At 40.8% G+C, this 22,385-nt stretch overlaps 1 protein-coding gene across 1 annotated transcript in view; it reads left to right on the top strand.

Annotated features, from left to right (window-relative positions):
• The first annotated feature begins 254 nt into the window (after positions 1-254).
• Positions 255-22,385, top strand: part of LOC137168309 (syntaxin-1B) — a 70,580-nt gene continuing 48,449 nt past the window's right edge. Inside the window, exon 1 of the mRNA XM_067570851.1 lies at positions 255-914. Within this exon, the coding sequence (XP_067426952.1) occupies positions 885-914 (30 nt within the window). The 5' untranslated portion in view covers positions 255-884. The remainder of the gene's footprint in view (positions 915-22,385) is intronic.

Here is a 22,385-nt window from a genome sequence, read left to right as displayed (position 1 = left end):
ATGTGAGAAACATCCTAATTTGAACCTAATAATAAACTCTGAGTGATATAAGAAACAATATGCTCCCCCCCCCCCCCCCCCCCCATCTTCATTCACCTGAAACCAGGCACACCTCCCTGCTGCTGCGGAGAGAGGGAGGAGGGGGAGGAGGGGGGAGGAGGGGGGAGGGAACAGGGCGGTGGAGAGGAGAGGAGGGGGGGAGGGGCGAGGCAGCAGCAGCAGGTAGAGGGAGGAAGGAGGGAGGGGGAGTTGGCGCCTGCGCGCTGGCTCTCCATCCCCTCCGCATCGCCCCCCCTCTCCTTCCCTCCTCTCTCTTTTCTGCAGCATCAGTACCACACTCCCTCCTCCTCCCCCCTCCACTCTCTCTCTCTCTCTCTCTCTCTCTCTCCCTCTCTCTCTCTCTCTCTCTCTCTCTCGGTCGGTTTCCTGCCGGGCTGCTGCTGCTGCTTTGCGCGCTGCGGGGCCACACTGCGACCGCACCGAGGAGGAAGAGGAGGAAGCCGCGGACCGAAAGGGGGGGCAGCCTGAGCCAGAGCGGCAGAGAGGCACGATTTTTTTTTTTAAAAAAAACATAAAAACCCAGAGGAGGAGGGTTTGATCGCACCGTCACCGCACGGATAAAAAATACCTCACAGAAGCAGCAGCAGCAGAAGGCGGAGACGCGTCACACCGCGCTGTTCCTCCCTCCATCTCTGTCTCCGCTTTTCAGGGGAACTGAAGAAGAGGTTAAAAACGAAGAGGAGGACAAATAGGAAAAAAAATCTGGTTTGGGATTCTCGGAGCGCAAAACGACGAGCGACGCGGCGTTGGACACCTCCCCCCCTCCCCTCCCGGACCAGGGCCGATTCTCCGTTTTATAGCAGCCAGATCGGCGCGGCGACACCATGAAGGACCGTACGGCGGAACTGCGAAGTGTAAGCTGAAATTTTCCTCTTTATTTCCATCCATGTTACCCTCCATGTTCCCACCTCTTCCTCTCCTCCTCTCCTCTAACCTCCTGCTGTAGCAGCCGCAGCCTCACGGCCTTGCCGCCTTTCCTGCGCTGCATCCGGATGCGAGCGGAGCGCAGAGAAGCGGGGCGGTGAACCTGTTAAAAGACACATTTGCGCTGGTGTAGCGGCGGAGTCTGCAGCGGAGGTTTGGCTGCAGCTCTGAGCTCTTCATGCTGTGAATACAGAGTGATGTGAAAGTAGCTGCAGTCAGAGTTGTGTGAGCCTGAAATTGAGGCTTTTCTTAGACATTTGATTGATTTTTCCCGAGTATGAGGGGATGTTTGGTTTGTGTTGCGGTGATCACCGGCTGGAGGTCACGGTAACAGTCCGGACACATTTTATTTTCTTTATTTTGCGCCTGTATGACGGATATTTGAGCGCGTCTCGGCAGGTTTAGACGCAGAGGCCCTGCTCAGGTTTTCCATCGCGTTTTTCTTTCCTCATGCAGCGCTGCATGCATGATGGGAAAGAGGGTTAGGCTTTAAAAAAATAATAAATGAAAACGCTGCCATCCATGCTAATTTGGCCGTGCATGCCCATGCATGCGTGCCTGGATGACCTGATGGAGAGGAGGAGGAGGAGGAGGAGGAGGAGGAGGAGAGCTGACACTGAAATGAGCCGCGGACCTAAATGCAGTGATTTTTTTTTTCCAAGGCCGCATCCTGCAGCCAGCGCGCGCCTCCTCCCTGATAGAGAGCCGCGTGAATGTGGGAGCATCAGTCCCGATCAGGCGGAGAGAGGATCGATACGCGGCTGGATGGATGAATCAGGATGCAGCTTTATCTGCTCCTTTTCCGCGTTTCCTGCCGCTCCTCCGCCTCCTGAGTGGGTGATAGTGGAGGGAGGAGGGGGAGTTGGGGGGGGGAGGAGGGCGGGGGTCCCTTCATTGTACCAAAGCCTCACCCATTTTATGACTGTGGCTCTGCACCGGGTGAGACTGGAGGTTTTACGCGTGCGGTATGCGGAGCGATGCGGCGCTGCTTCTTTATGTCTTCGAGCGAACAGCTGATACTGGGCGGGTTGTGGTGGGATTTTTGGGATGGGTGGAGGGGGGGAGGGGGGAGGGGGGGATTTTTTGGTGGGGGAGGAGGGGAGGGTCACATCAGCTGCTCAAACTCTGCAGCAACCCCACGCGCCTCCGCCGCCGCCACCACCCGGGTTCAACCGGGTTCGCGTCAGGGAGAGACGAACTGAGAACATCTGATACAACCTGAAACACTGTGTCTATTAATACATCAATATATCAATATATCAATCAATAAACAAATCTATTAATCTAATATTCATATTTAATATATCAATGCTTGTTTTATTTTTATTTAATTGTTTTTTTGCAGTTGTTTCCTCAGTGTGTGTGTGTGTGTGTGCGTGCGCGTGTGTGTGTGTGTGTGTGTGTGTGTGTGTGTGTGTGTGTGTGTGTGTGTCTGTCTGTCTGTGTGTGTTACAGATATATTTTGGGGGTTGGTCAGAAGCTGATCAATACCTGATCAATAATTCAGCAGTTGAATGGTGTGTGTGTGTGTGTGTGTGCAGCTAATTTGCATTAAAAAAGTGACAGGCTCAGCAGCGCCGGGAGTTTACCGCACTGCTGTCCATCCATCTTTCCTCCTTCTTCTCCTCCTTCTCCACCCCTCCGTCATCCCGCCATCCCTCCATCCTCCACTCCTTCCTCCCTCGCCATCCCTCCATCCCTCCATCCATCCCTCTCTTCTTATTTCCATCTTTACACCTTTTTCCTCCATCACTTCCTCCCCCCTTTTATCATCGCTTCATGTCTCCATCCCTCCTTCCATCACTCTTTATCCTTTTTTCCTGCATCTGTCCTCCATTCTTCATCCATCCATCCTTCCTTTCATCACTTTTTGTTTCCATCCCTCTTTTTTCATCTTATTTCAACTTTCCTCCCATCTTGTTTCCTTTCTCTTTTTTGCCATCCTCATCCGTCCATCATCCCATCCTCAATGCCCTTCCTCCTTTCACCCATCCATCCCCCAAATATCTTCATCCTTCCATCATCCTCTTCTCCTTGTCATCCTCATCCCTCCATCATTCCTCCCTTCCTCCCCTTTATCCTTTTTCTCCTTTTACCCATCCATCAATCCATCTTCACTGCCTTTTTTCTCTTCTATCTCCATCCTTTATTTCACTTTTCTTGTCTTTCTTCCATCTTCTTATTTCAGTTTCCCTCTTTCCTCCATCCATATATCCCTCCATCATCACTGTTTCCTATTCTTCACTTCTATTTTTCCCCCATCTATGCATCCTTTCATCCTTCCATCTCCGCTGCCTCATTTTTCTAATTCTATCTCTTATTTCAGCTGCCTGCCCTCTTTTTACATCCCTCCATCATCCTACCATCACCCCATCCTCCATCCTTTCCTCCCTTCATCCCTCCAATATCCTTCCCATCATCAGTGTTTCCCATGTTCTCTTATATTTCTTCTTCACATCCCTCCATACTTCTATCATACATTCCTCCATCTTTATCTCTTCTTTCCTCCTCCTTCTTCCATCCATCCATCCATCCATCCATCCATCCATCCATCCATCCAACCATCATCCATCCATCCATCCATCCATCATATCATCCATCATCCATCCAACCATCATCCATCCATCATCCATCCATCATCCATCCATCTATCCATCCATCCATCCATCCATCCATCCATCCATCCATCTATCCATCCATCCATCCATCCATCCATCCATCCATCCATCCATCTATCCATCCATCCATCCATCCATCATCCATCCATCATCCATCCATCTATCCATCCATCCATCCATCCATCCATCCATCCATCCATCCATTCTTTCTCCAGGCACTAACCGCCTGTTTTTATGCTCATTTTCAAATTTTGAGTGGAAACATCTGAAATTTGAAAAAAAAGTGTAAATATATTTAAAGAGTTTTCTGTCGTCTGAATAAAAGTAGTTGAACTGTTGCGAACAGACTGAGTGAATAAATGACGACGTGCGTGAATCATGTGACCTAAACGTCACTGAGGAGCTGAAGACATCAGATCTGTGTGGAGCGATGATGATGAGGAGACTGTAACCTTCCTCACATCAATACATGAAACTAACAGAAACGTCATATTTCCATCGTGTTTTCCATCGTTTGACTCTTTTAATGACGTCATCTCGTTGTTTCTTCTTCTTCTGCGACGGTTTAACGGCAGCGACTGGAGGATCAGTTTATCTGCTGATATTCACACAATTTTCTGGAAATTTGGTTAAAATTGGAGCTACATTTGGATGGAAACTTGACTACTTCCCTCCTTCCATCCATCCATCCTTTCACCACTTCTTTTCCTCCATATCTCCATCGTTCCACCATCGTTTCCTCGTCCACTTTTTCATCTTTTTATTTCCTCTATCATCCCTCCATCCATTCCACCGTCACTGCTTCACGTTTCTCTCGTCCACCCATCACTTCTTGTCTCCGTCTTCTATCCCTTCGTTTCCTCCTTCTCCCCACCCTCCATCCATCCTCTCCCTCTCCTTTTTCTCCCCTTTTCCCCCCATCCTTTATTTCATCTCTTATTTCAGTTTCCTCTCCTCAATCCTTCTACTTCCATTTTCCCACTTCCCATCCTTCATCCTTTCATCCCATTTTTCTATCCTTCCTCTCTCATCTCTTCCTCCTCTGCAGACATTTATTCTGTCTTTCCTCAGTGTGAAACAGAAACCAGAGCATGAAGAGCATCCTCTTCTCTCTTTTTTTTTATTTTTTATTTTCTGGTCATGAATGAATCCATCCTCCCGTCCACCATGTTGGATGGAGGAGTAAAATCCGGCCTGGAGAACGTCTCGCTCATGTAATCCTGCCGGTAACAGATGCTGCTGTATCATGCGGTGGCGGCGGCGGCAGCTCGGTAGTAATAATTATATTTTTATGTAATCGTCCACATCACAGTGACGCTGCCTCCTCCTCCTCCTCCTCCTCCTCCACCTCCTCCTCCTCCTCCTCCTCCTCATCGCTGCTGCTGCTTCACCGCCGAGCAGCTCCGACTGCACACGAGTCTGATCGAACGCTGTGAGTGTGTGTGGAGTCGTATTATTAACACTACGGTGACACTGCAGGCTGCAAATAATACTCAGAAATGCTCCTTTAACATGATTATAATGTAAGATATTCTTAGAAACACTGTTAAATTACTGCAGAATCTCTATCTTTAGTCTTTAAATGCAACACGAGTGAGTTCAGGTCTGTCTGTAAATCTGATTTTAATAATTTTTTGAAAAAATTGGATCAGAAAAAACAGAAATCTCATTTATTTTCTGATTCTTGTCATGAATAACGGAGGCTCTGTGATTCTTTTTGGTTGAAAAGTTTACATAAATGTGGTGGAGCTGCAACGATGAATCCATTACCTGAAAATTATTCAGCACATTTGAAGCAAAAATGCCCCAAATTTTCTGGTTTTAGCTTCTCAAATGTGACAGTCTGCTGTAAACTGGATGTTTGAAGGTTTTGGACTGTTAATCCATCAACTAATTGAGAAAATAATCTGCAGCTTAATTGATAACGAAAATAATTGTTAGTGACAGCCTTAATAATCGATTATTTCACAACAATTTTAACACAAAAATGCCAAAAATTCTCTGTTAGCAGCTCACATGTGAATATTTACCAGTGTTGGTGATCTGTGTTGTCTGTTCTTAGTAAACATTATTTTTAAAAGTTAGAGATGCAACGATTAGTCGATGACAGAAAAAAATAATCTATTTTTCTAGCAATCATTTTGTTAATCGATTAATTGTTTCAGTCAGCTGGTTACAGCGTCTCATTTGTGAGGATTTACTGCTTTTTATGTGCCAGTTAACTGAGTGTTATTGTGTTTTGGACTGTTGTTAAATTCTAGGAAACTGTGGTGGATATTCTTCTCTGTTTTCTGACATTTTATTGACCGAATAATTAATCAATTAATTGAGGAAATAACCTTTAATTGCAGTCGTATATTTTTTATTTTGCAAATGGAGAGACAAAATAGAAAGAGAGGGAGAAGACTGCCGGGTGATAAACTGTGTGTGTGTGTGTGTGTGTGTGGCACCATATCCAATTCCAATCTTATTGATTATAACAGAAGGCTGTGAGGGAGGGCAAAGGGGTAAGCAGGGACATCATTCACTCTTGATGGATGATTTTTTTAAAAAGCCATGTGTCACTGCAGCTCGTCTATATTTGGGAGGACTTTCACTGACACTGATACCAACCTCAACCATCACAACTAAATACAAACACCAACCGTAACTTTAAAACCAAGTCTGAACCCTCAACCTGCCTGTTGACGGTCTGTCCCAAAGTGAGGACCAACCAAAATGTCCTCACAATGTAAAAATGTCTGTCAAAGTTCTAAAAGTTAAACTGGTCCTCACGAATAGATCTAGATAGAGGAGTAAGATCTATCAGGCTTCCGATACACACACAATACTTGTTCATTGTTGGTTTGGATCCTTTACAGTCTGATGTTTTGTTGACCTGTTCATCCGCTGCGACCTACGTGGACTTTTGTCGCTCTAAAATAATGTCACCTGATTACCTCATTTTGGTACCGTCATAATTACTACGGTCGCTAGAAGACGCTGTCACCGCAATGCAAACAAATGCATAATAGAATAGAATAGAATAGAATAGAATAGAATAGGGTGTGTGTGTTTGTGCCTGACAGCCGGTGTGGTTTGTTTTGTCCTCCTGGAAGCACCAGGTGGGTGTGTGTTTGGTTTAGTGTTTGTTTACCCAGAACACACACACACACACACACACACACACACACACACACATACTTCAGAGGACATCACACTGACTTACATTAATTTCCTGGAGACTTACCTCAGCCTCTTACCAGGCACCTCCATTTTTGTGCACGAGCTGAAAAACGTGACTCTTTCTATTTTACAACCAAAAAGTCAGAATGAGTGTAAGTGATCCTGAAAATAATGCTACCAAGGCTAAAGTGTCGTTTATCAGGTTAAACAGAGTCTTCAATCTAAAATTAATGATTTACATTACGGGGACTTGAGTTTTGTCCCCAGAAGGGAAGCGAGTCCCCACAATGTGTGAACAGATTTATGTCCCCATAATATCAGGAATACCTGTACTCTCTCTCACACACACACACACCTGCTGCTGTCATCTCGTCCCACTCAGTAGTGACTTGCTCAAGGGCACCTTGACAGCAGCGGTCTGACACTTCCTGCTGTCTAACACTTTCAAATTAAAGTTACTCCAAGCTGGTGCAGTTTGACTTTTTAAAATTAAAGTTGCACTGAGCTTTTTCTTTCTTCTTTGTTGTTTTTTTTTTTGGTTGAAATATTTTGTTCTTCACACTAAAGCAGAAAGCAATATCTCAGTGTTTTAGCCAGTTTACCACCATTTCTATAAACTTTATATTACTGTTGAACATTTAAACTAAACTATCGGAAACCCTGGAAAAAGATGATTAATTATTAGTAAGTTAATAATTTTTTTCCACCATGTTAGCTCCTGTTAGCTTCTGTTAGCATTCTGTGCTGAGTCCCTAACTTTGCAGTTGCCATGTTTACTATTTTCTTGTTAGCAAGACATGAGTCATCAAAAAAAAGGTAAAATGACAAATGTGAGTGTTCACGGAATATAAGATTCTGAGCATTAGTGATGTCGTAAATATAGTTCATATTAATGGATTTTGTCTCCACTGTTATTATTCTTTGTTCATGCTCTCAGTCTGCAATAACACTGTACTGTGATCAGTAGTACATAGTGCTGGTACATAGTGTATAGAATTAGAAAGCAGTATTTGGGACACAGCATGTGTTTTGTCATGTGTGACGGCTTTGAAAATACTTTATCTTGTCAGTTTTTTTAGTGTGAACACACAAAAGCCTCAAAAACCTGCTGAGACTGAGTGTGCAGTCTGGATTTGGGACGCAGCTTGTGACTCTCACAGAAAGTTCAGGATGTTTTCTGACAGAAAATAAGATGAACAGAGTAAACCAGGGTCCAAAACCAAGTCTCCACCCACTCGCTGTTCAGTTCTCCTTCAGTGAATCACCTGCAGATCTTTGACTTTCCCTCGTTGACGTTTGGACACATCAGGAATAAATGAACAGTGTTATGACGTCAGACTATATTTGTACTGTTTAAACATCTTTACATTTAAATGACAGAATATAAAATTAACTTTTGGTGTTCACTTTGAAAATATGTTTCTGGCTACAGGCTGAATGCTAATGATAGCTAGCTCATCAGTCTGAAGGTCTGTAGTGTGTGTGTGTGCCTGTGGCCATCCTTCAGCCAAGACAAGGGCAAACCCTCCATTACTGCCGGCACACATGAGGTCACTTTCACATCCTGACGTTATTCTCTACTGATATATTCTCTCGTGTTCTGCATCTGCTTCAGCTTCATTAGGATGTTTTATATCCCTGTTTCCATTAAATCCACTGTGTGGTGTTTCTGCAGCTGCTGTTTAAACCTCAACATGTTTCTGGTTGATGGTTTTCAGTCTGGCTCACATGCTTTCACTCTGCCAGAAGTGAGATACAGTTGATTTAGATTCGATTGTGGTCAGATTAGATTAACCACTTCCTCGTCCTATTAGTCCACACACACAAACACACGTTTGTATTTCTGTTCTTGTGAGGACTCTCATGGTTAGAATACACGCCTGAGTCCCAAAGAAACCAAAAAAACAATTTTTACCTAAACCCTAAAACCCTGAAGTCTTCACCCTCAAACCAGTCTTTGAAGCAGTGGGGACCAGACAATATATAGACCTCCTTTTGCCCTCAGAACTGCCTTAATTCTTTGTGGCAAAGATTCAACAAGGTCCTGGAAACATTCCTCCGAGATTTTGGTCCATATTGACATGATAACATCACGTAGTTTCCACAGATCAAGAAACCAGTTTGAGATGATTTGAGCTTTGTGACATGGTGCCTTATCCTGCTGGAAGCAGCCATTAGAAGATGGGTATAATGTGGTTATAAAGGGATGGACATGGTCAGCAACAATACTCTGGTAGGCTGCGGTGTTAAAATGATGCTCAATAGGTACTAACAGGCCCAAAGTTTGCCAAGAAAACATCCCCCACACCACTAAACCACCAGCAGCAGCAGCAGCCCTGAACCATTGATACAAGGCAGGACGGATCCAGGCTTTCATCTTGTTTACACCAAAGTCGGACCCGACAAACTGAATGTCGCAGCAGAAATCGAGACTCATCAAACCAGAAAAACGTTTTTCCAATCTTCTATTGTCCAATTTTGGTGACTCCATGTGAACTGTAGCTTCAGTTTCCTGTTCTTAGCTGACAGAAGTGGCGCCTGGTGTGGTCCTCTTCTGCTGTAGTCCATCTGCTTCAAGGTTCCACGCGTTGTGCGTTCAGAGATGCTCTTCTGCATAAGTTGGTTGTAATGAGTGGTTATTTGAGTTACTGTTGCCGTTCTCCTCTGACCTCGGCCATCAACAAGGCATTTTTGCTGGATATTTTCTCTTTTCTGGACCATTCTCTGTAAACTCTAGAGATGGTTGTGCGTTAAAATCCCAGTAGATCAGCAGTTTGTGAAATACTCAGACCAGCCTGTCTGGCACCAACAACCATGCCACATTCAAAATCACCTTTCTCCCCCGTTCTGATGCTTGGTTTGAACTTCAGCAGATTGTCTTGACCATGTCTACAAGCCTAAATGCATTGAGTTGCTGCCAAGTTATTGGCTGATTAGATGTTTGCGTTGCAACACAGCTATAAGACATGAACAATGAATAATACCACGTTATAGTTACTAAAAATGTCCTCACGTCCCAACAGTCCACATTCTGAGAGCTTTCAAAATGTCATTTTGAAAGATGTCTCCACTTTCAAGAAATATCTTCACTGTCCAAAAACTGTCCCCCAGTTGTGAAAATTTTCCTCAAATTCCAAAACACAAACATGTCCTTACTTTCCCAAAATGTTCTCAGCTTTGAAAAATATCTTTAATTTCCAAAAATGTCTTTGCTTTACAAATATGATGTTGCTTTTCAAAAACGTTGTCACTTTCACCAAAATACCCTCACCTTTTCCAAAATGTCCCCAAATTAAAAAATGTGAAAAATGGTCTCACTTTCCAAAATGTCCTAACCTTTCCAAATTTGTCCTTGCTTTTTGGAAATGTCCTCACAAATGTTGTCATGTTGTTTTCCAGAAATGTTCTCACGTAACAAAAATGTCCCCAAAACGCACAATGTCCCCGCTAACAACAGGTCCTCACAAAGACAGAAATATAAGAACACACACACACACCTCCTACGTAATATTGGACAATATCTGCTGACTGAAGACAATCCTGTGTGTGTGTGTATGTGTGTGTGTGTTATATATGTGTGTGTGTGGGTGTGTTTTATGTGTGTGTGTGTTATATCTGTGTGTGTGGGCAGATTGGCCAGTAGGAGGCTGGTCATGTGATTTATAGCAGCATCTCCATTTAATGGCCCTGAAATCGTCACTCGCCTCGTGTGTGTGTGTGTGTGTGTGTGTGTGTGTGTGTGTGTGTGTGTGTGTGTGTGTATGTGTGTGTGTGTGTGTCCTCATGTATTATAGATATGCCCCTCCCCCCACCACAGCTCAGCGAGCACCCTTGTAAGAGCAGCAAACATCCTCCTCCTCCTCCTCTTCTTATCCACTGAACCTCTGATGCTGATTTATTTCCTGTCATTCAACGCCAAGATATTAATTGATGAGCTCGACCAGTCAGATAACAGCTTGTCCCGTCTGACAGGTACTGGGAAAGCGAGGTGGGTTTTTCAGCGGGTTAATCAGATTTGTCCTCGTCTCGGTTTCGGTGCGGTCGCAGAGTGACAGGTGCGGTGGTGATGTCATGCTGATGTCACAGGTCTGATGGGAAAACAAGCCCGCCGTCATCGTCTGAGTCACGTCCGTCATGTCGGGATGGAAAAGATTCACTTAATCATCTCATCTCCTTATTAAACAGCATTACATTTGTTTCAATGATCTTGAATGATGGACTTGACAGAATGTGAGGCGGACATGTTTATAGTCTTTTAAGACACCAGAATGTTTTTTTGAGAAATACAAAATTTGCAGTTTTAATCAACATTTTTGATATTTAGCTAAACTGTTTTAATAAGTCAGAAAATGATTATTAAAGAAGGTTTTGGTGAAAAACTTAGTGTCCAGGCAGAAATAATTTTATTAGCTAAAACCGCAGTGGTAAAAGGTAAAACATCAGTTTCCATTGTTACTTTCAGTTTAATTTATTATTTGTCACTTATCTAAAGAGATGGAAGACGTATTCACATCCTTTACTGCAGTAAAATGTGCCAATACAGCAACGTAAAAATACTCCATTACAAGTAAAAGTCCTTTATGCAGTTTTTCAAATTGCATACGGCCGAACTGGAAATGGCTAAATGACGTACGTAACAGTCAAATAACGACAAAACTACTGAAAATATTGAGCGTGAGTGTTGATCAAACCCTCAAAGCCCTGCATGAGTTGTTTTGTACTTCATAATTATAGAATCATGATCAGAGCTGTACAGCGAGTCGGAGGAAAGTTTTTTTCACATGGCGTGCTCTAAAAAGAGAAAACACAGCTTTTAATCAAGCTACTTCCCTTCAGCGGTTCAAAACCGGTTTGTCTCATATAAGCTCAAATCTTCTGAGCAACTATTTCCAAATAAACAATCTGATCGATCCACTTTATTTTAGGATGCACATTTTTTTCCAAAAGCTCTCTGTTATGTGTTTTATTTTGAAATGCAGCCTTCATTCATACTTGAAATGAGAAAAGATTTACTATTAGAGCACTTAACATCTGTGTATAATAGAACATTTCATGTTCATTCACACCTTGATTCAACTGTATTAATTTTTATATGGAGGAGGCCAAACAATCAGCCCCATTCTCAACAGGTGCAGCTGTACTACTTAATGTAATTTCACATATATTTTGCATCACATTGTGTATTAAGTAGAGACTCTTTTTGCTTGCATTGCTCTCATCCAGAGAAACAAACACTGAGTAGATAAACAGATGATTGTTTGGGTTTGAAACCTCTGCTTCTCTACTGTTCTGTATCAGATCCAGTGGAAGAAGTGCAGCATAAATAGTCCTGAGCCAAAGTCATTACAGACAGTTATTGAATTGAATTAAGGCATTAAAAGGTTAGAAGATGGCTGAACCAAGAAGCACTAACTGTGCCTGACTTCCCTCAGCCTCGGAGTATGTCCTTCCTTTAAATAGGTTCCTGCAGCTCATGTCTGACAGGAAGCCAAGCTGTGTGCTACCGTTACCTCATACTCAGAGTTCAAGGAAAAACACGACTGTGAAGTAAATGAAACAACACAACTGATGGACGATGTACTAATTTTAAATTAAGATACCTCAATATAAAAACACGTCATTACAAGAAAAAATACTGCGTTCAAATTTAATTAAAGTGAAAGTACTCATTAGACTTGACTTATTATGAATCACCTGAGACTTGAATTAGTCTTTGGATTTGTTTTCAAAGGAACTGAGACGGGACCTGGATTTGTTTCTGATTGAATTGAGACTTGACTCAGATTTTAACTGAATTGGACGTGTTTCAGATGATGCAGGGATTGACGTAGACTAGCTTTATATGACTGGACTTTTAAATGATTTGAGACTCTACTTGGACTGATCTCCCTTCAGTGAGACAAGACTTGATTTGGATTTATTTAAACTTGCTTGAGACTTGACTTGGACTTATAATGAACGACTTAGGACTCTTGTTACGAGTGACTTGGACCGTATATATTTATAACCATTTCAAAGACAAAAAGTGAGGGAGAGAAAAACATGTTGAGTTTGACAACAAAGGACGGTTTAATTAAAATTTACTACTGGAAATTTCCAGTTAGACATTTTTTGTGCAAAATGTTACTTCAGAACAAAACACATTGCAGTTAAAATGATCAAACACAGTGAAGCAGCAGCTCTCCTATTGGCTGAAAAAGAGGGCAGATCACTGCATGAATTCCCATATATGCACAATGAGGTCACACTGCACCTCTGAGGTCACACTGCACCTCTGAGGTCACACTGCACCTCTGAGGTCACACTGCACCTCTGAGGTCACAACGCACCTCTGAGGTCACAACGCACCAAATCAGATCAGAGTTTATGCAAAAAAAAAAAACCTGATGAAATTATAATTTTAACGTCAGATTCACTTCTTTCTTTAAGCCAAATGCAATCTGTGTCATATAGAAAACTCAGATTTGGGTCACTGTCATGTGCAGCCTGAAAACACACACGCACACACTCAGTAACATGTTCGCTCTCTCTGGGGAACAGGAAGTGGAATCAGGACGACTGAATGTTTCAGGAACACAGTAAATTGATCCTGAAGGACATTTGGTCACTTGCTGCTTTCTCCACCAAACTGAAAACACAAATTAGATTAAAAAACATTTTATAATCTCCATAATCTAAATTATTTTGTGTTGTTTTATAACAGATTCTTAAAAACTTTATTTTTTGAAACAGGAAGAAAAAAAAATCTGCTTCCAATAGAAATCAAATGTTTTCAATAATAATGTAGATAAATAACTTTAATTTACTCTGCAAATACACAACAAAAACAAGTCATATAACAAAAGTGTAAAAAGTGTAAAACCAATAATCTTATACCAAACATAAATACAACACAAACACAAGACAAATGACATCAAATACAAAAAGAATAATAATACAATTACAGGAAGAAAAACAGGAGCGTTCACAACATAAAACATCCAACAGAGTCTTAAAATGTTCTAAGGTTAAAGAAACCTCCAATAATAAAATCATAACAATAATAATAATAATAATAATAACAATAATAATAATAATAACAATAATAATAATAATAATAATAATCCATGATAATAATTTAAATAATATTAAATCATATTAAACACAAGTGACTTTATCTTAGAACATTTCATCACCATATTTTTTTCAACAATAATAATAATATATTTTTGATATTTAAATTTTGAGTTTAGTTGTTTAACCTTTAGTTACTTGCAAATATAAAATTTAATTTAGAAAGATTTAATGAAGGATTTGACAGATGTTGACGTTGACGTCATTTCAAACATAAATAAATAAAAGCAGTTCCCGCTCTTTGGCCGAAGCTTGTTCTTTGTTGCATCTGAGAGCAGCTTGCGTGTTTTTTTCAAAACCTCTTTTATAATAAAACAGATGCCAAGTTGGATGCCGAGTTCATCTTTGTTCTACAGACAGATGGAGGCCAGAGAAATGAAAGAAGAGCGAAGAGGAGCAGAGGATGAATGAGTTAATGGAGTGGAAATCAGGTGACCCAGTTAGCGAGGTGAGGCCTGTTTAGAGGCTCAGATGAATGAACATTAACACTTTACGCACACGTTTCAACACAGAGACGGACAGAGAGAGAGAGAGAGGCAGAGCAGGTAGACAGGAAGTGAGTCATTTATCTTCATCACCTGACTTCATCCAGGCCTGAATGCAGCCAGCCTGCTCGCCAGAATAAAATGTTGTTACTGTACATTTCTGCAAACCACAGAAATGTTGAATATCTACGTTTCAACAACAGTGAAATACGAAGCATATTAACATTTCTAAAGTGACGTTGTTCACATGTGATCTACATGAGTTGATGTTTCCTATATAGGAGGAGGAGGAGGAGCAGGTAGATGGTTAGTAAGTTTCTTGGTTTCTTTGTTGGTTTCTTGGTGTTTTAAGGAGACGTCAGGACATTTGCAGCCGTTTTTCTGGTGAGAAAACCGGCTTTTCTTAGTGAGACATCGGCTGTTTTTATTTTATGTTTTATTTTTATTTTAACCCAAACCATGATCTTTCCCCTAACCCTGACCGAAACCTAACCAGACCTTAACCACAGCGTTGTCACACCATAAAACATCATTATTCAATGGGTAGAAATGTTAATATGCTACGTTTGTAGAAATGTTGATATGATACGTTTTACACGTGTTGAAACGTACATAGTCAACGTTTTATTCTGGCGACTGGGTTGATGCAGCGACAAGGGAGTGATAACGAGAAACACAGAGTCTGAGACTAAAACAACAGGAAGTTGACTCACTTCACAATGTTTATGTTTTGTCTTGACAGTGACCTCTAGTGGTAGCGTGAATAATAACGCTTATCTGTCAAGAACAATAAATCTGCCGGTAAAAAAACATTTCTCCGATTTTGGAATATTACAACAAAATTAGGGATGTTTGATCAAGTTTTTCTGGCCCTGATTTGATTCCTTTTCTATTGATTATCTACCCATATTGAGTGTGATTTGATATTTATATAACAAATGCAACTTTATGACTTTTCACAAGTAACAAGGTTCTGATTCAAGACGACTGATTGATTCCTGAAACTGAAGCGAAGATGTCTCACTCTGTTGGAGATGTTGGAACTACAGAAAACACTCTGATTGTTCGGTGGTGTAACAGAGTGGAGCTTCTTCCCTCACAAATGATCTCATGATGCATCTTTCTCGCTCTTGTTTTCGTGTAACGGGCTCCAGCAGCAACACTTGTTCTTCCTCACATAGCGATTTGTCGACCGGGATTCCTCTCGGTGCTTCCGACTCTGCTCACAGAATGAATTAGTGACGTTTTAACTGGTAAAAGTGATGCTCAGTGCGGCTGAGCACGAGACGCTGCTAGCTGAAGCTTTGCTACACTAAGAAGGAGAGAGTTACAGTCTGAATTTAGTGAATCTGTGTATTTTGGCAATCAGGATGTCAATTTTCAGCAGTCTGAGGAGGATTTCCGTTTACATTTAGCTGATACAAGCCATTGAAATACGCCCAGATCCTTAAAATATACTAAATATGCTTTGATGATCCTTAGGATCGATTGCTGAAAAATAAATGTTTTATGATATGATTAAGATTTAGTTTGGTTTAGGCACAAAAACAGCCTGGTTAGGTTTGGGGTAAAATTACTACTTTGTGTCGTCATGGTTACAGTAATAACCAGTGATTTGAAATAAAGTAAATATTCTCTTCTTTAACCTTTAACCATTTCTTTAACTTTAACAATTAGGGGAGGACTGTTTATAGACAGTGTTTCTCCACATTTTCACCATTTCATGTTTATAATTCCTGATAAACATTTGAGGTATTTGTACAGTTAATTTTATACACAAAGGCAATTCAAAGTGCGTATTGCATAAAAAAACAGGAAATACAGTATAAAACACTAAAATATGAGTCAAAAGCTTGGAAACTGTTTTTAAAACAATTCAAATGAGAAAAACCAAAAGAGAAATGCAACATTATAAAAATTAAAAACAAACAGAGGCCTCAAGATGGAGCCTTGGGGAACTCCACATGTCATATTGGTGAAGAGATGAATCCTCATCAGTCGTTCTATAAAATGTCAGAAAATAGTGAAAAATTCTAGGTAAAATTTCCTTAAAGACATCTTTAAATGTCTTAAAGACATCTTTAAATGTATTGTGAGGTAACAGTGACTCGTTACAGTTTTAGAGGAGTTGTTGAACTTGTTTATCATTTTTCATTCATGCAAATATCAACTAATTATCAATATATCTGAGCCCACAAGTGTAGAACAGGCGTGTTTTTGTGCATCTTTGTGTATTGCTGTGTTTTTATAAGCTGTGTCTTTTGTGTGTGTGTGTGTGTGTTTTGTGTGCAGAGATCCTGTTAGTCAATAAACCAATACAGCTTCATCTTGTTAATTAGCCATTTGCTCTCTGTTAGAAACAGACACACACTCGAGTTTAATTCATCTTCACTGTTTCTGTCTGCTGCTTTTTCAGCATTCAAATGAAATGAATAATTAGTTAAATGAGGATTTAAGTAGTAAGTTAAATGAATATTTGGGGGTTTTTTTAGGGTTTGTTTGGTGTCATTATGATCATCATGAAGGAGGTGATGAAGAGTCAACGCTGATAAAATCACTTTACCCACTTTAGTAGATATGACATAAATGCATTTTGGAAAATATAGCAACATTTTAATTATACAGCATTGGAGGAAAATGTTTGTGTCAAATTTAAACCTTTTATCTTCTTTAATCAAATATTCTCATCTAGAACATCATTATGAAGAACATTACAAGAAAACCAAAACACTAAACAATGCAAACTAAACAGGTTTATAGCTTTAAATAAATCACAGATATAACCACATTCACCAATCAATACTCAGTGGAGGAGCCCTGATTGTGAAGTGCAGCCTTGATGCTTATTGGTGTGCTTCATCAATACTTGATCAATACTTTATTGGAGCCTTGTCAAGCATGCTGCCGGTGGAATTTAGCAGCTTCTAAAGCCAGTGAAACACATGGTCTCTTATTTTATTTGTTGTTAGGTTGTGTTAGTGGATATCTTGGGGTTTCTAGTTTGGGGATGACTGGTTCATGCTGAGTGAGCTCAATGTTTTTCCACATTTTTACAACTTCATATTCAAATTTCCTGAAAAATGGCATTTTACAGCACATTTCACACACAAATACACTTCAAAGAGCTCTTCATAAAATCATAGAAATAAAAAAGATTTTTAAAAAATGAGAGAAAGAAATGCTAGACAATTAAAAATGAAAAAAACAGGAGGACCCAGGATTGAGCCTTGGGGAACTCCACGTCATGTTGGTGTGTCCGGATGCATAGATGTGATTTCCTTTCTTTCTCCATCAGTCATTCAGTGGATTGATCGTACTGACTCACTTATTTTGTCTTTTAACTTCCTGCCTACACAGGAAGTATGAATGTGTGGCGTTGTGTCGGTTGACTGCTTGCTTGCGCCTGCAAAACGTACAGCGTTATACTTAATGTACCGTAGTGCAATAACAGTCATGGTGACTGCTCACAATGTGTTTGCGTTTTATTACGTTTATAACAACATGATAACAGAAACACAGTGCAAATGGAGACTCAGTCACACAGTCCAGTTTACCAGTTATTACTGTGGAACAAGCTGATTATTCTGAATTATAGTATTTAAAACAGATTATATGACAGATTAGGATTAAAGGTTTGAATTCATGTTGTTAAATACATTTTAAAAAGCTGATGGTTTAGTGATCATTAATAGTAATGAATATGATATAATAATGAAATATTATGAGGTCACATGACCTCCTCAAATATGTGAGAAATGAACAACAGGCTATGTGAACCAATGGGGACCCAGATATTAAAACAGTGTAGCTCAGATTATTTCAACCTCTTTCTGATAAAAATCCACTTGTTCAAATATTTTCTTATTTTTAAACATTGTTGTTGATTCTAAAGCTGCAAACTGTCTTCTTCTGTCTTGTTTCAAGATACAGACACTAATTTATTTACAACAAAACATTTAAACAAGATGATTTGTTCTGAAAACTGATTAAAATACTCTCTGAACCAGCAGATTTTTTCTACTTTTTCCAGTTAACTTAATATTTTATGAAGGAATGACGTAATAAGATGTTCTGTAGAGTTTCTCTGCTCCTTGAATCCTAATTACAGAAACCAGATTCTTTCTTTTTAACATGATGTTTTATAAATCAGCTGACAGCTTCACCTCAGTGCAGGTAAAACGTTTAACCTGATTGGTTCAGAAGAAAAACCTCATGTAGGAGCAGAGAGGAGCCGGTAGGTTACGAGGTTTCCAAACCACAGGGAGTGTGCTGGTATGAGGACACACACAGACACACACACACACACACACAGACACACACACACACACACACAGACACACACACACACACACACACACACACACTCTCTCTCTCTTTCTCAGGCCGCCTAACAGCCGCCACCCGACTAAAAGAAGAGGATTATCTATTGATTCCATGACTCATTGCATCCTGGGAAAACGGTTAGATTACCCAGAGTGCCTCAGTGCTGTCCTTCATCTCTCACTGGAGGAGGAGGAGGAGGAGGAGGAGGAAGAGGAGGCAGCTACAACAGTAAAACGCTGCTGACACACTGATGCTTCAGTTTTAATTGTTAAACTGAAACAAAAGATGAAATTGATTTTATTTCCAAAACAAAGACGCTCGTCTTTAAAGAGGTTTGTTTCTGCTGCGTTCCTTCCTTTCATGAGGACATCCTGTATAAACATGCAACTTCTCAGTATATATATAATGTATATATAACGTATCATGCAGCTCTCACACTCGGCTACTCCTCTTTAAGGGTTCATATTCTGCTTTTAGTGGTTTCTGTTATTTACATTCTGTTCTGATGTCGGATGTTAAACATCCGTGTGTAGAAATGTTGCCTGCAAGTCAAAAGTCAGGACTTCAATCTGCTCTCAACTCTTTGGTTGCCTCATTTTTTATCAACCTTGCTAACGAGCTGACATTGTCTCGTTGCACATGCTCATAAACGGCCATCTGTTCTGTAGCTTTGGTTGCTAAGGTGGTTGCTAAGGTGTTTCCATGTGTTGGTCACGTTGTCCACTCTCATAAGAGAAAAAGAAGTGAAATCCTGCTACTATAGTTTGTTTACGTAGCCTCCGGAGCCGGAGGAAGCTTCCTGAAGCTGACCAATCAGAACAGAGTGAGCTCATCAGGAGGCGGGCCTTAAAGAGACAGGAGCTAAAACGGCCTGTTTCAGACAGAGGCTGAACTGAGGGGCTGCATAAAGGACCAGTAGAAGATAAATAAGGAGTTTTTAACTGGAAATCATGCAAAGATATCGGGTTACAACTACCTCATTTATGTAAGTTCATACAACTAAAGTGTGTAAACAGCTCTGCTCTCAGTATTCACTATTGACTGAATTAGATAAAAGAGCTTCTTCTGCAACTCTTCAGGAACTTAACTCTCGTCTCTCAACTGGCATTCGTACATATCAGTAAAATTTTGATTAGAAATTTGTGTTTTTTTGCCAAAACATCTGATCTTGCAACACAAAATCAGCTGCTACAGCGTAATGAAACTGTTTCACGGTCGTGTTCAGAGTCTTGGTTCAGGTTATTGTGATCTCTCCAGTGTGTTAAACCAGCAGTCAGGCGTCCATATGAACAGTGAAAGTCATATCAAGTGGATATCTGACACATTTACAGTCTTTTTAGCATCAAATTCCCTCTTTGTGTTTCCTCGGACAGTGTTTCCCTGTTGAGCTGCAGGTGGAAGTATAGTAACAAAAAGAGGAACTTTGGCACTAAAAAGACTGTAACGTTGAAAGATATCTACTTGATTTGACTCATTTGGATGCTGAAGCTGTGGGTTTTCATTGTAAGGTCATTATGAAGGATCTTCTACTGGTCAGTATGAATGATTACAGCAAGAAAAACAGCTTTCATATCTAAACCTGAACACACACGGGACTCAACATCCACCATCCACTCTGACCTCTGACCTCTGACCTCTGACCCGCCACTGTAGTCAGATACAGAGATGTAGCTTCATTCATTAGAACAAACACAGTCAGGCAGAGATTACATTAGTTAATGTTTTTAATAGCAGACTCTTATCTTCTCCTTCTTTCCTCCTTTTTCTCCTCCATCTTGTTGTTCCTTTCATCATTCTCCTCCTTTGCTTCTCTCTCATTTCCTCCATCTTGTCTTCCCTCCTCTTCCTCTTTCTTTTCTCCTCTTTGCTCAAATATTTATCTGCCTCCTCCTCTGTCACCTCCATCAACCCCTCCTCCCTCCATTAACCCCCTACCCCCCCCCCCCCCCCCCCCCCGCTATAAAAGCCCCTTTTCTTCCTTTTCTTATCTCCTCTGTCTCTTTATTTCCTCCATGTGTCCCTCTGGCGTCTCCTCAGCAGAGGACAACAAGTCGACAGCCGTCTGACTGTGTATTTATAGAAGCAAAGAAAGTAGACAGACGACTCTAGTGTCTGTCTACTGTGTCACTACTGTGTCACTACTGTGTTTCTACTGTGTGTCTACTGTGTGTCTACTCTCTCTCTCTGTGGTCAGGAAGGAAGTTTGGTTAATTAACACAGCTGGTGGTTGAATTACAGAGTTGTTAATTAGAAGAAACTGCTGCTTTCTGACATTTTTAATGATTTAAATAACTAAAAATCCAGAGTACATATCAGCAGCCTTTAACAAACAGCATTACCCATAAGCCCTAGTGTCTGTGGTTAGTTCAGGTGTCTGTAATAACAGTGGGACAGTTCATTCATCATCATTTATCTGTATAATGTTGGATTTTCAGACTAGAAGCTCTACAGCAGAGTTATGGTGCGTTTATGTGCCGATAAGAGTGTCTGAAATCTGAGCGTCTGTTGCTGAACACGTTTATTTTTTTTGTTGTGGACGTATTTAAAGCAGAATGTGAATCTGACAGAATATTCCTGAAAAGTAGAAAATGTTGTTTAACCAGTCACAGAGAGCACAGATGGACTCTGGGTAGAGCCAGAGATCCCAGTGGATTGTGGGTAACACAGCTCGCTGCTGGCATGATTTACAACATACACACACACACACACACACACACGCAAACACACACAAACAGAGTGTGTATTCATGCATGCAAATAAACACACACACACACTCTGCTGGCATCCGAACACACTCTGACACCTGAGGTCAACGTCCTGATTTAAGTCTGCGTGACACGAGAGAGAAAAGGAAGGGAGGGTCAGGAAGTAAGGAAAGATATACGGAAATATAAAATAAATTAAAGGAATAAAAAGAAAGGAAAGGAAATAAATAAAAAAGGAAAATGAAAAAGGCAAGTGAGGACAAGAAAGGAAAGGGAAGGAAAAAAGAGAGAAAGAACAAGAGAAAATAAGAAAGAAAGAAAAGGAAGGACAGGAATAATAATAAAAAGAAAAGATGAAAAGGACTGAAATGGAAGGAAAGGAGAAAATAAAAGACAAGGACAAAAAAAGAAAGGAAAGAAAAGGATAAAAGGATAAAAGGATAAAAGGAGAGGACATGACAGAAAAGAAAGAAGGCAAATAAGAAGGAAATTAATAAAAATGAAAGGAAGGATGGAGGGAAAGAAAAGACAGGAAAGGAAGTGAATAAAAGATCAAGATGGATGGATGGATGGATAGAGGGATGGATGGAGGGATGGAGGGATGGATGGATGGATAGAGGGATGGATGGATGGATGGATGGATGGATGGAGGGATGGATGGATGGATAGAAGGATGGATGGATGGATGGAGGGATGGATGGATGGATGGATGGATGGATAGAGGGATGGATGGATGGATGGATGGATGGATGGATGGATGGATGGATAGAAGGATGGATGGATGGATGGAGGGATGGATGGATGGATGGATGGATGGATGGATAGAGGGATGGATGGATGGAAGGATGGATGGATGGATGGATAGAGGGATGGATGAGATTTGGGTCGAGGTGGTAACGGGGGAAATTTAACCTGCAGTCCATCAAACACGCTGTAAAAAATCACTCCGTTAAATCTCTTCCTCTGTGTGTTTTTTTTCTTTTTCTGTTGTT

The sequence above is a fragment of the Thunnus thynnus genome, chromosome 17 (genome assembly GCF_963924715.1).
Source record: "Thunnus thynnus chromosome 17, fThuThy2.1, whole genome shotgun sequence".
In the NCBI taxonomy this organism is placed as follows: Eukaryota; Metazoa; Chordata; class Actinopteri; order Scombriformes; family Scombridae; genus Thunnus; species Thunnus thynnus.
This window is presented reverse-complemented; position numbering and strand designations above follow the sequence as displayed.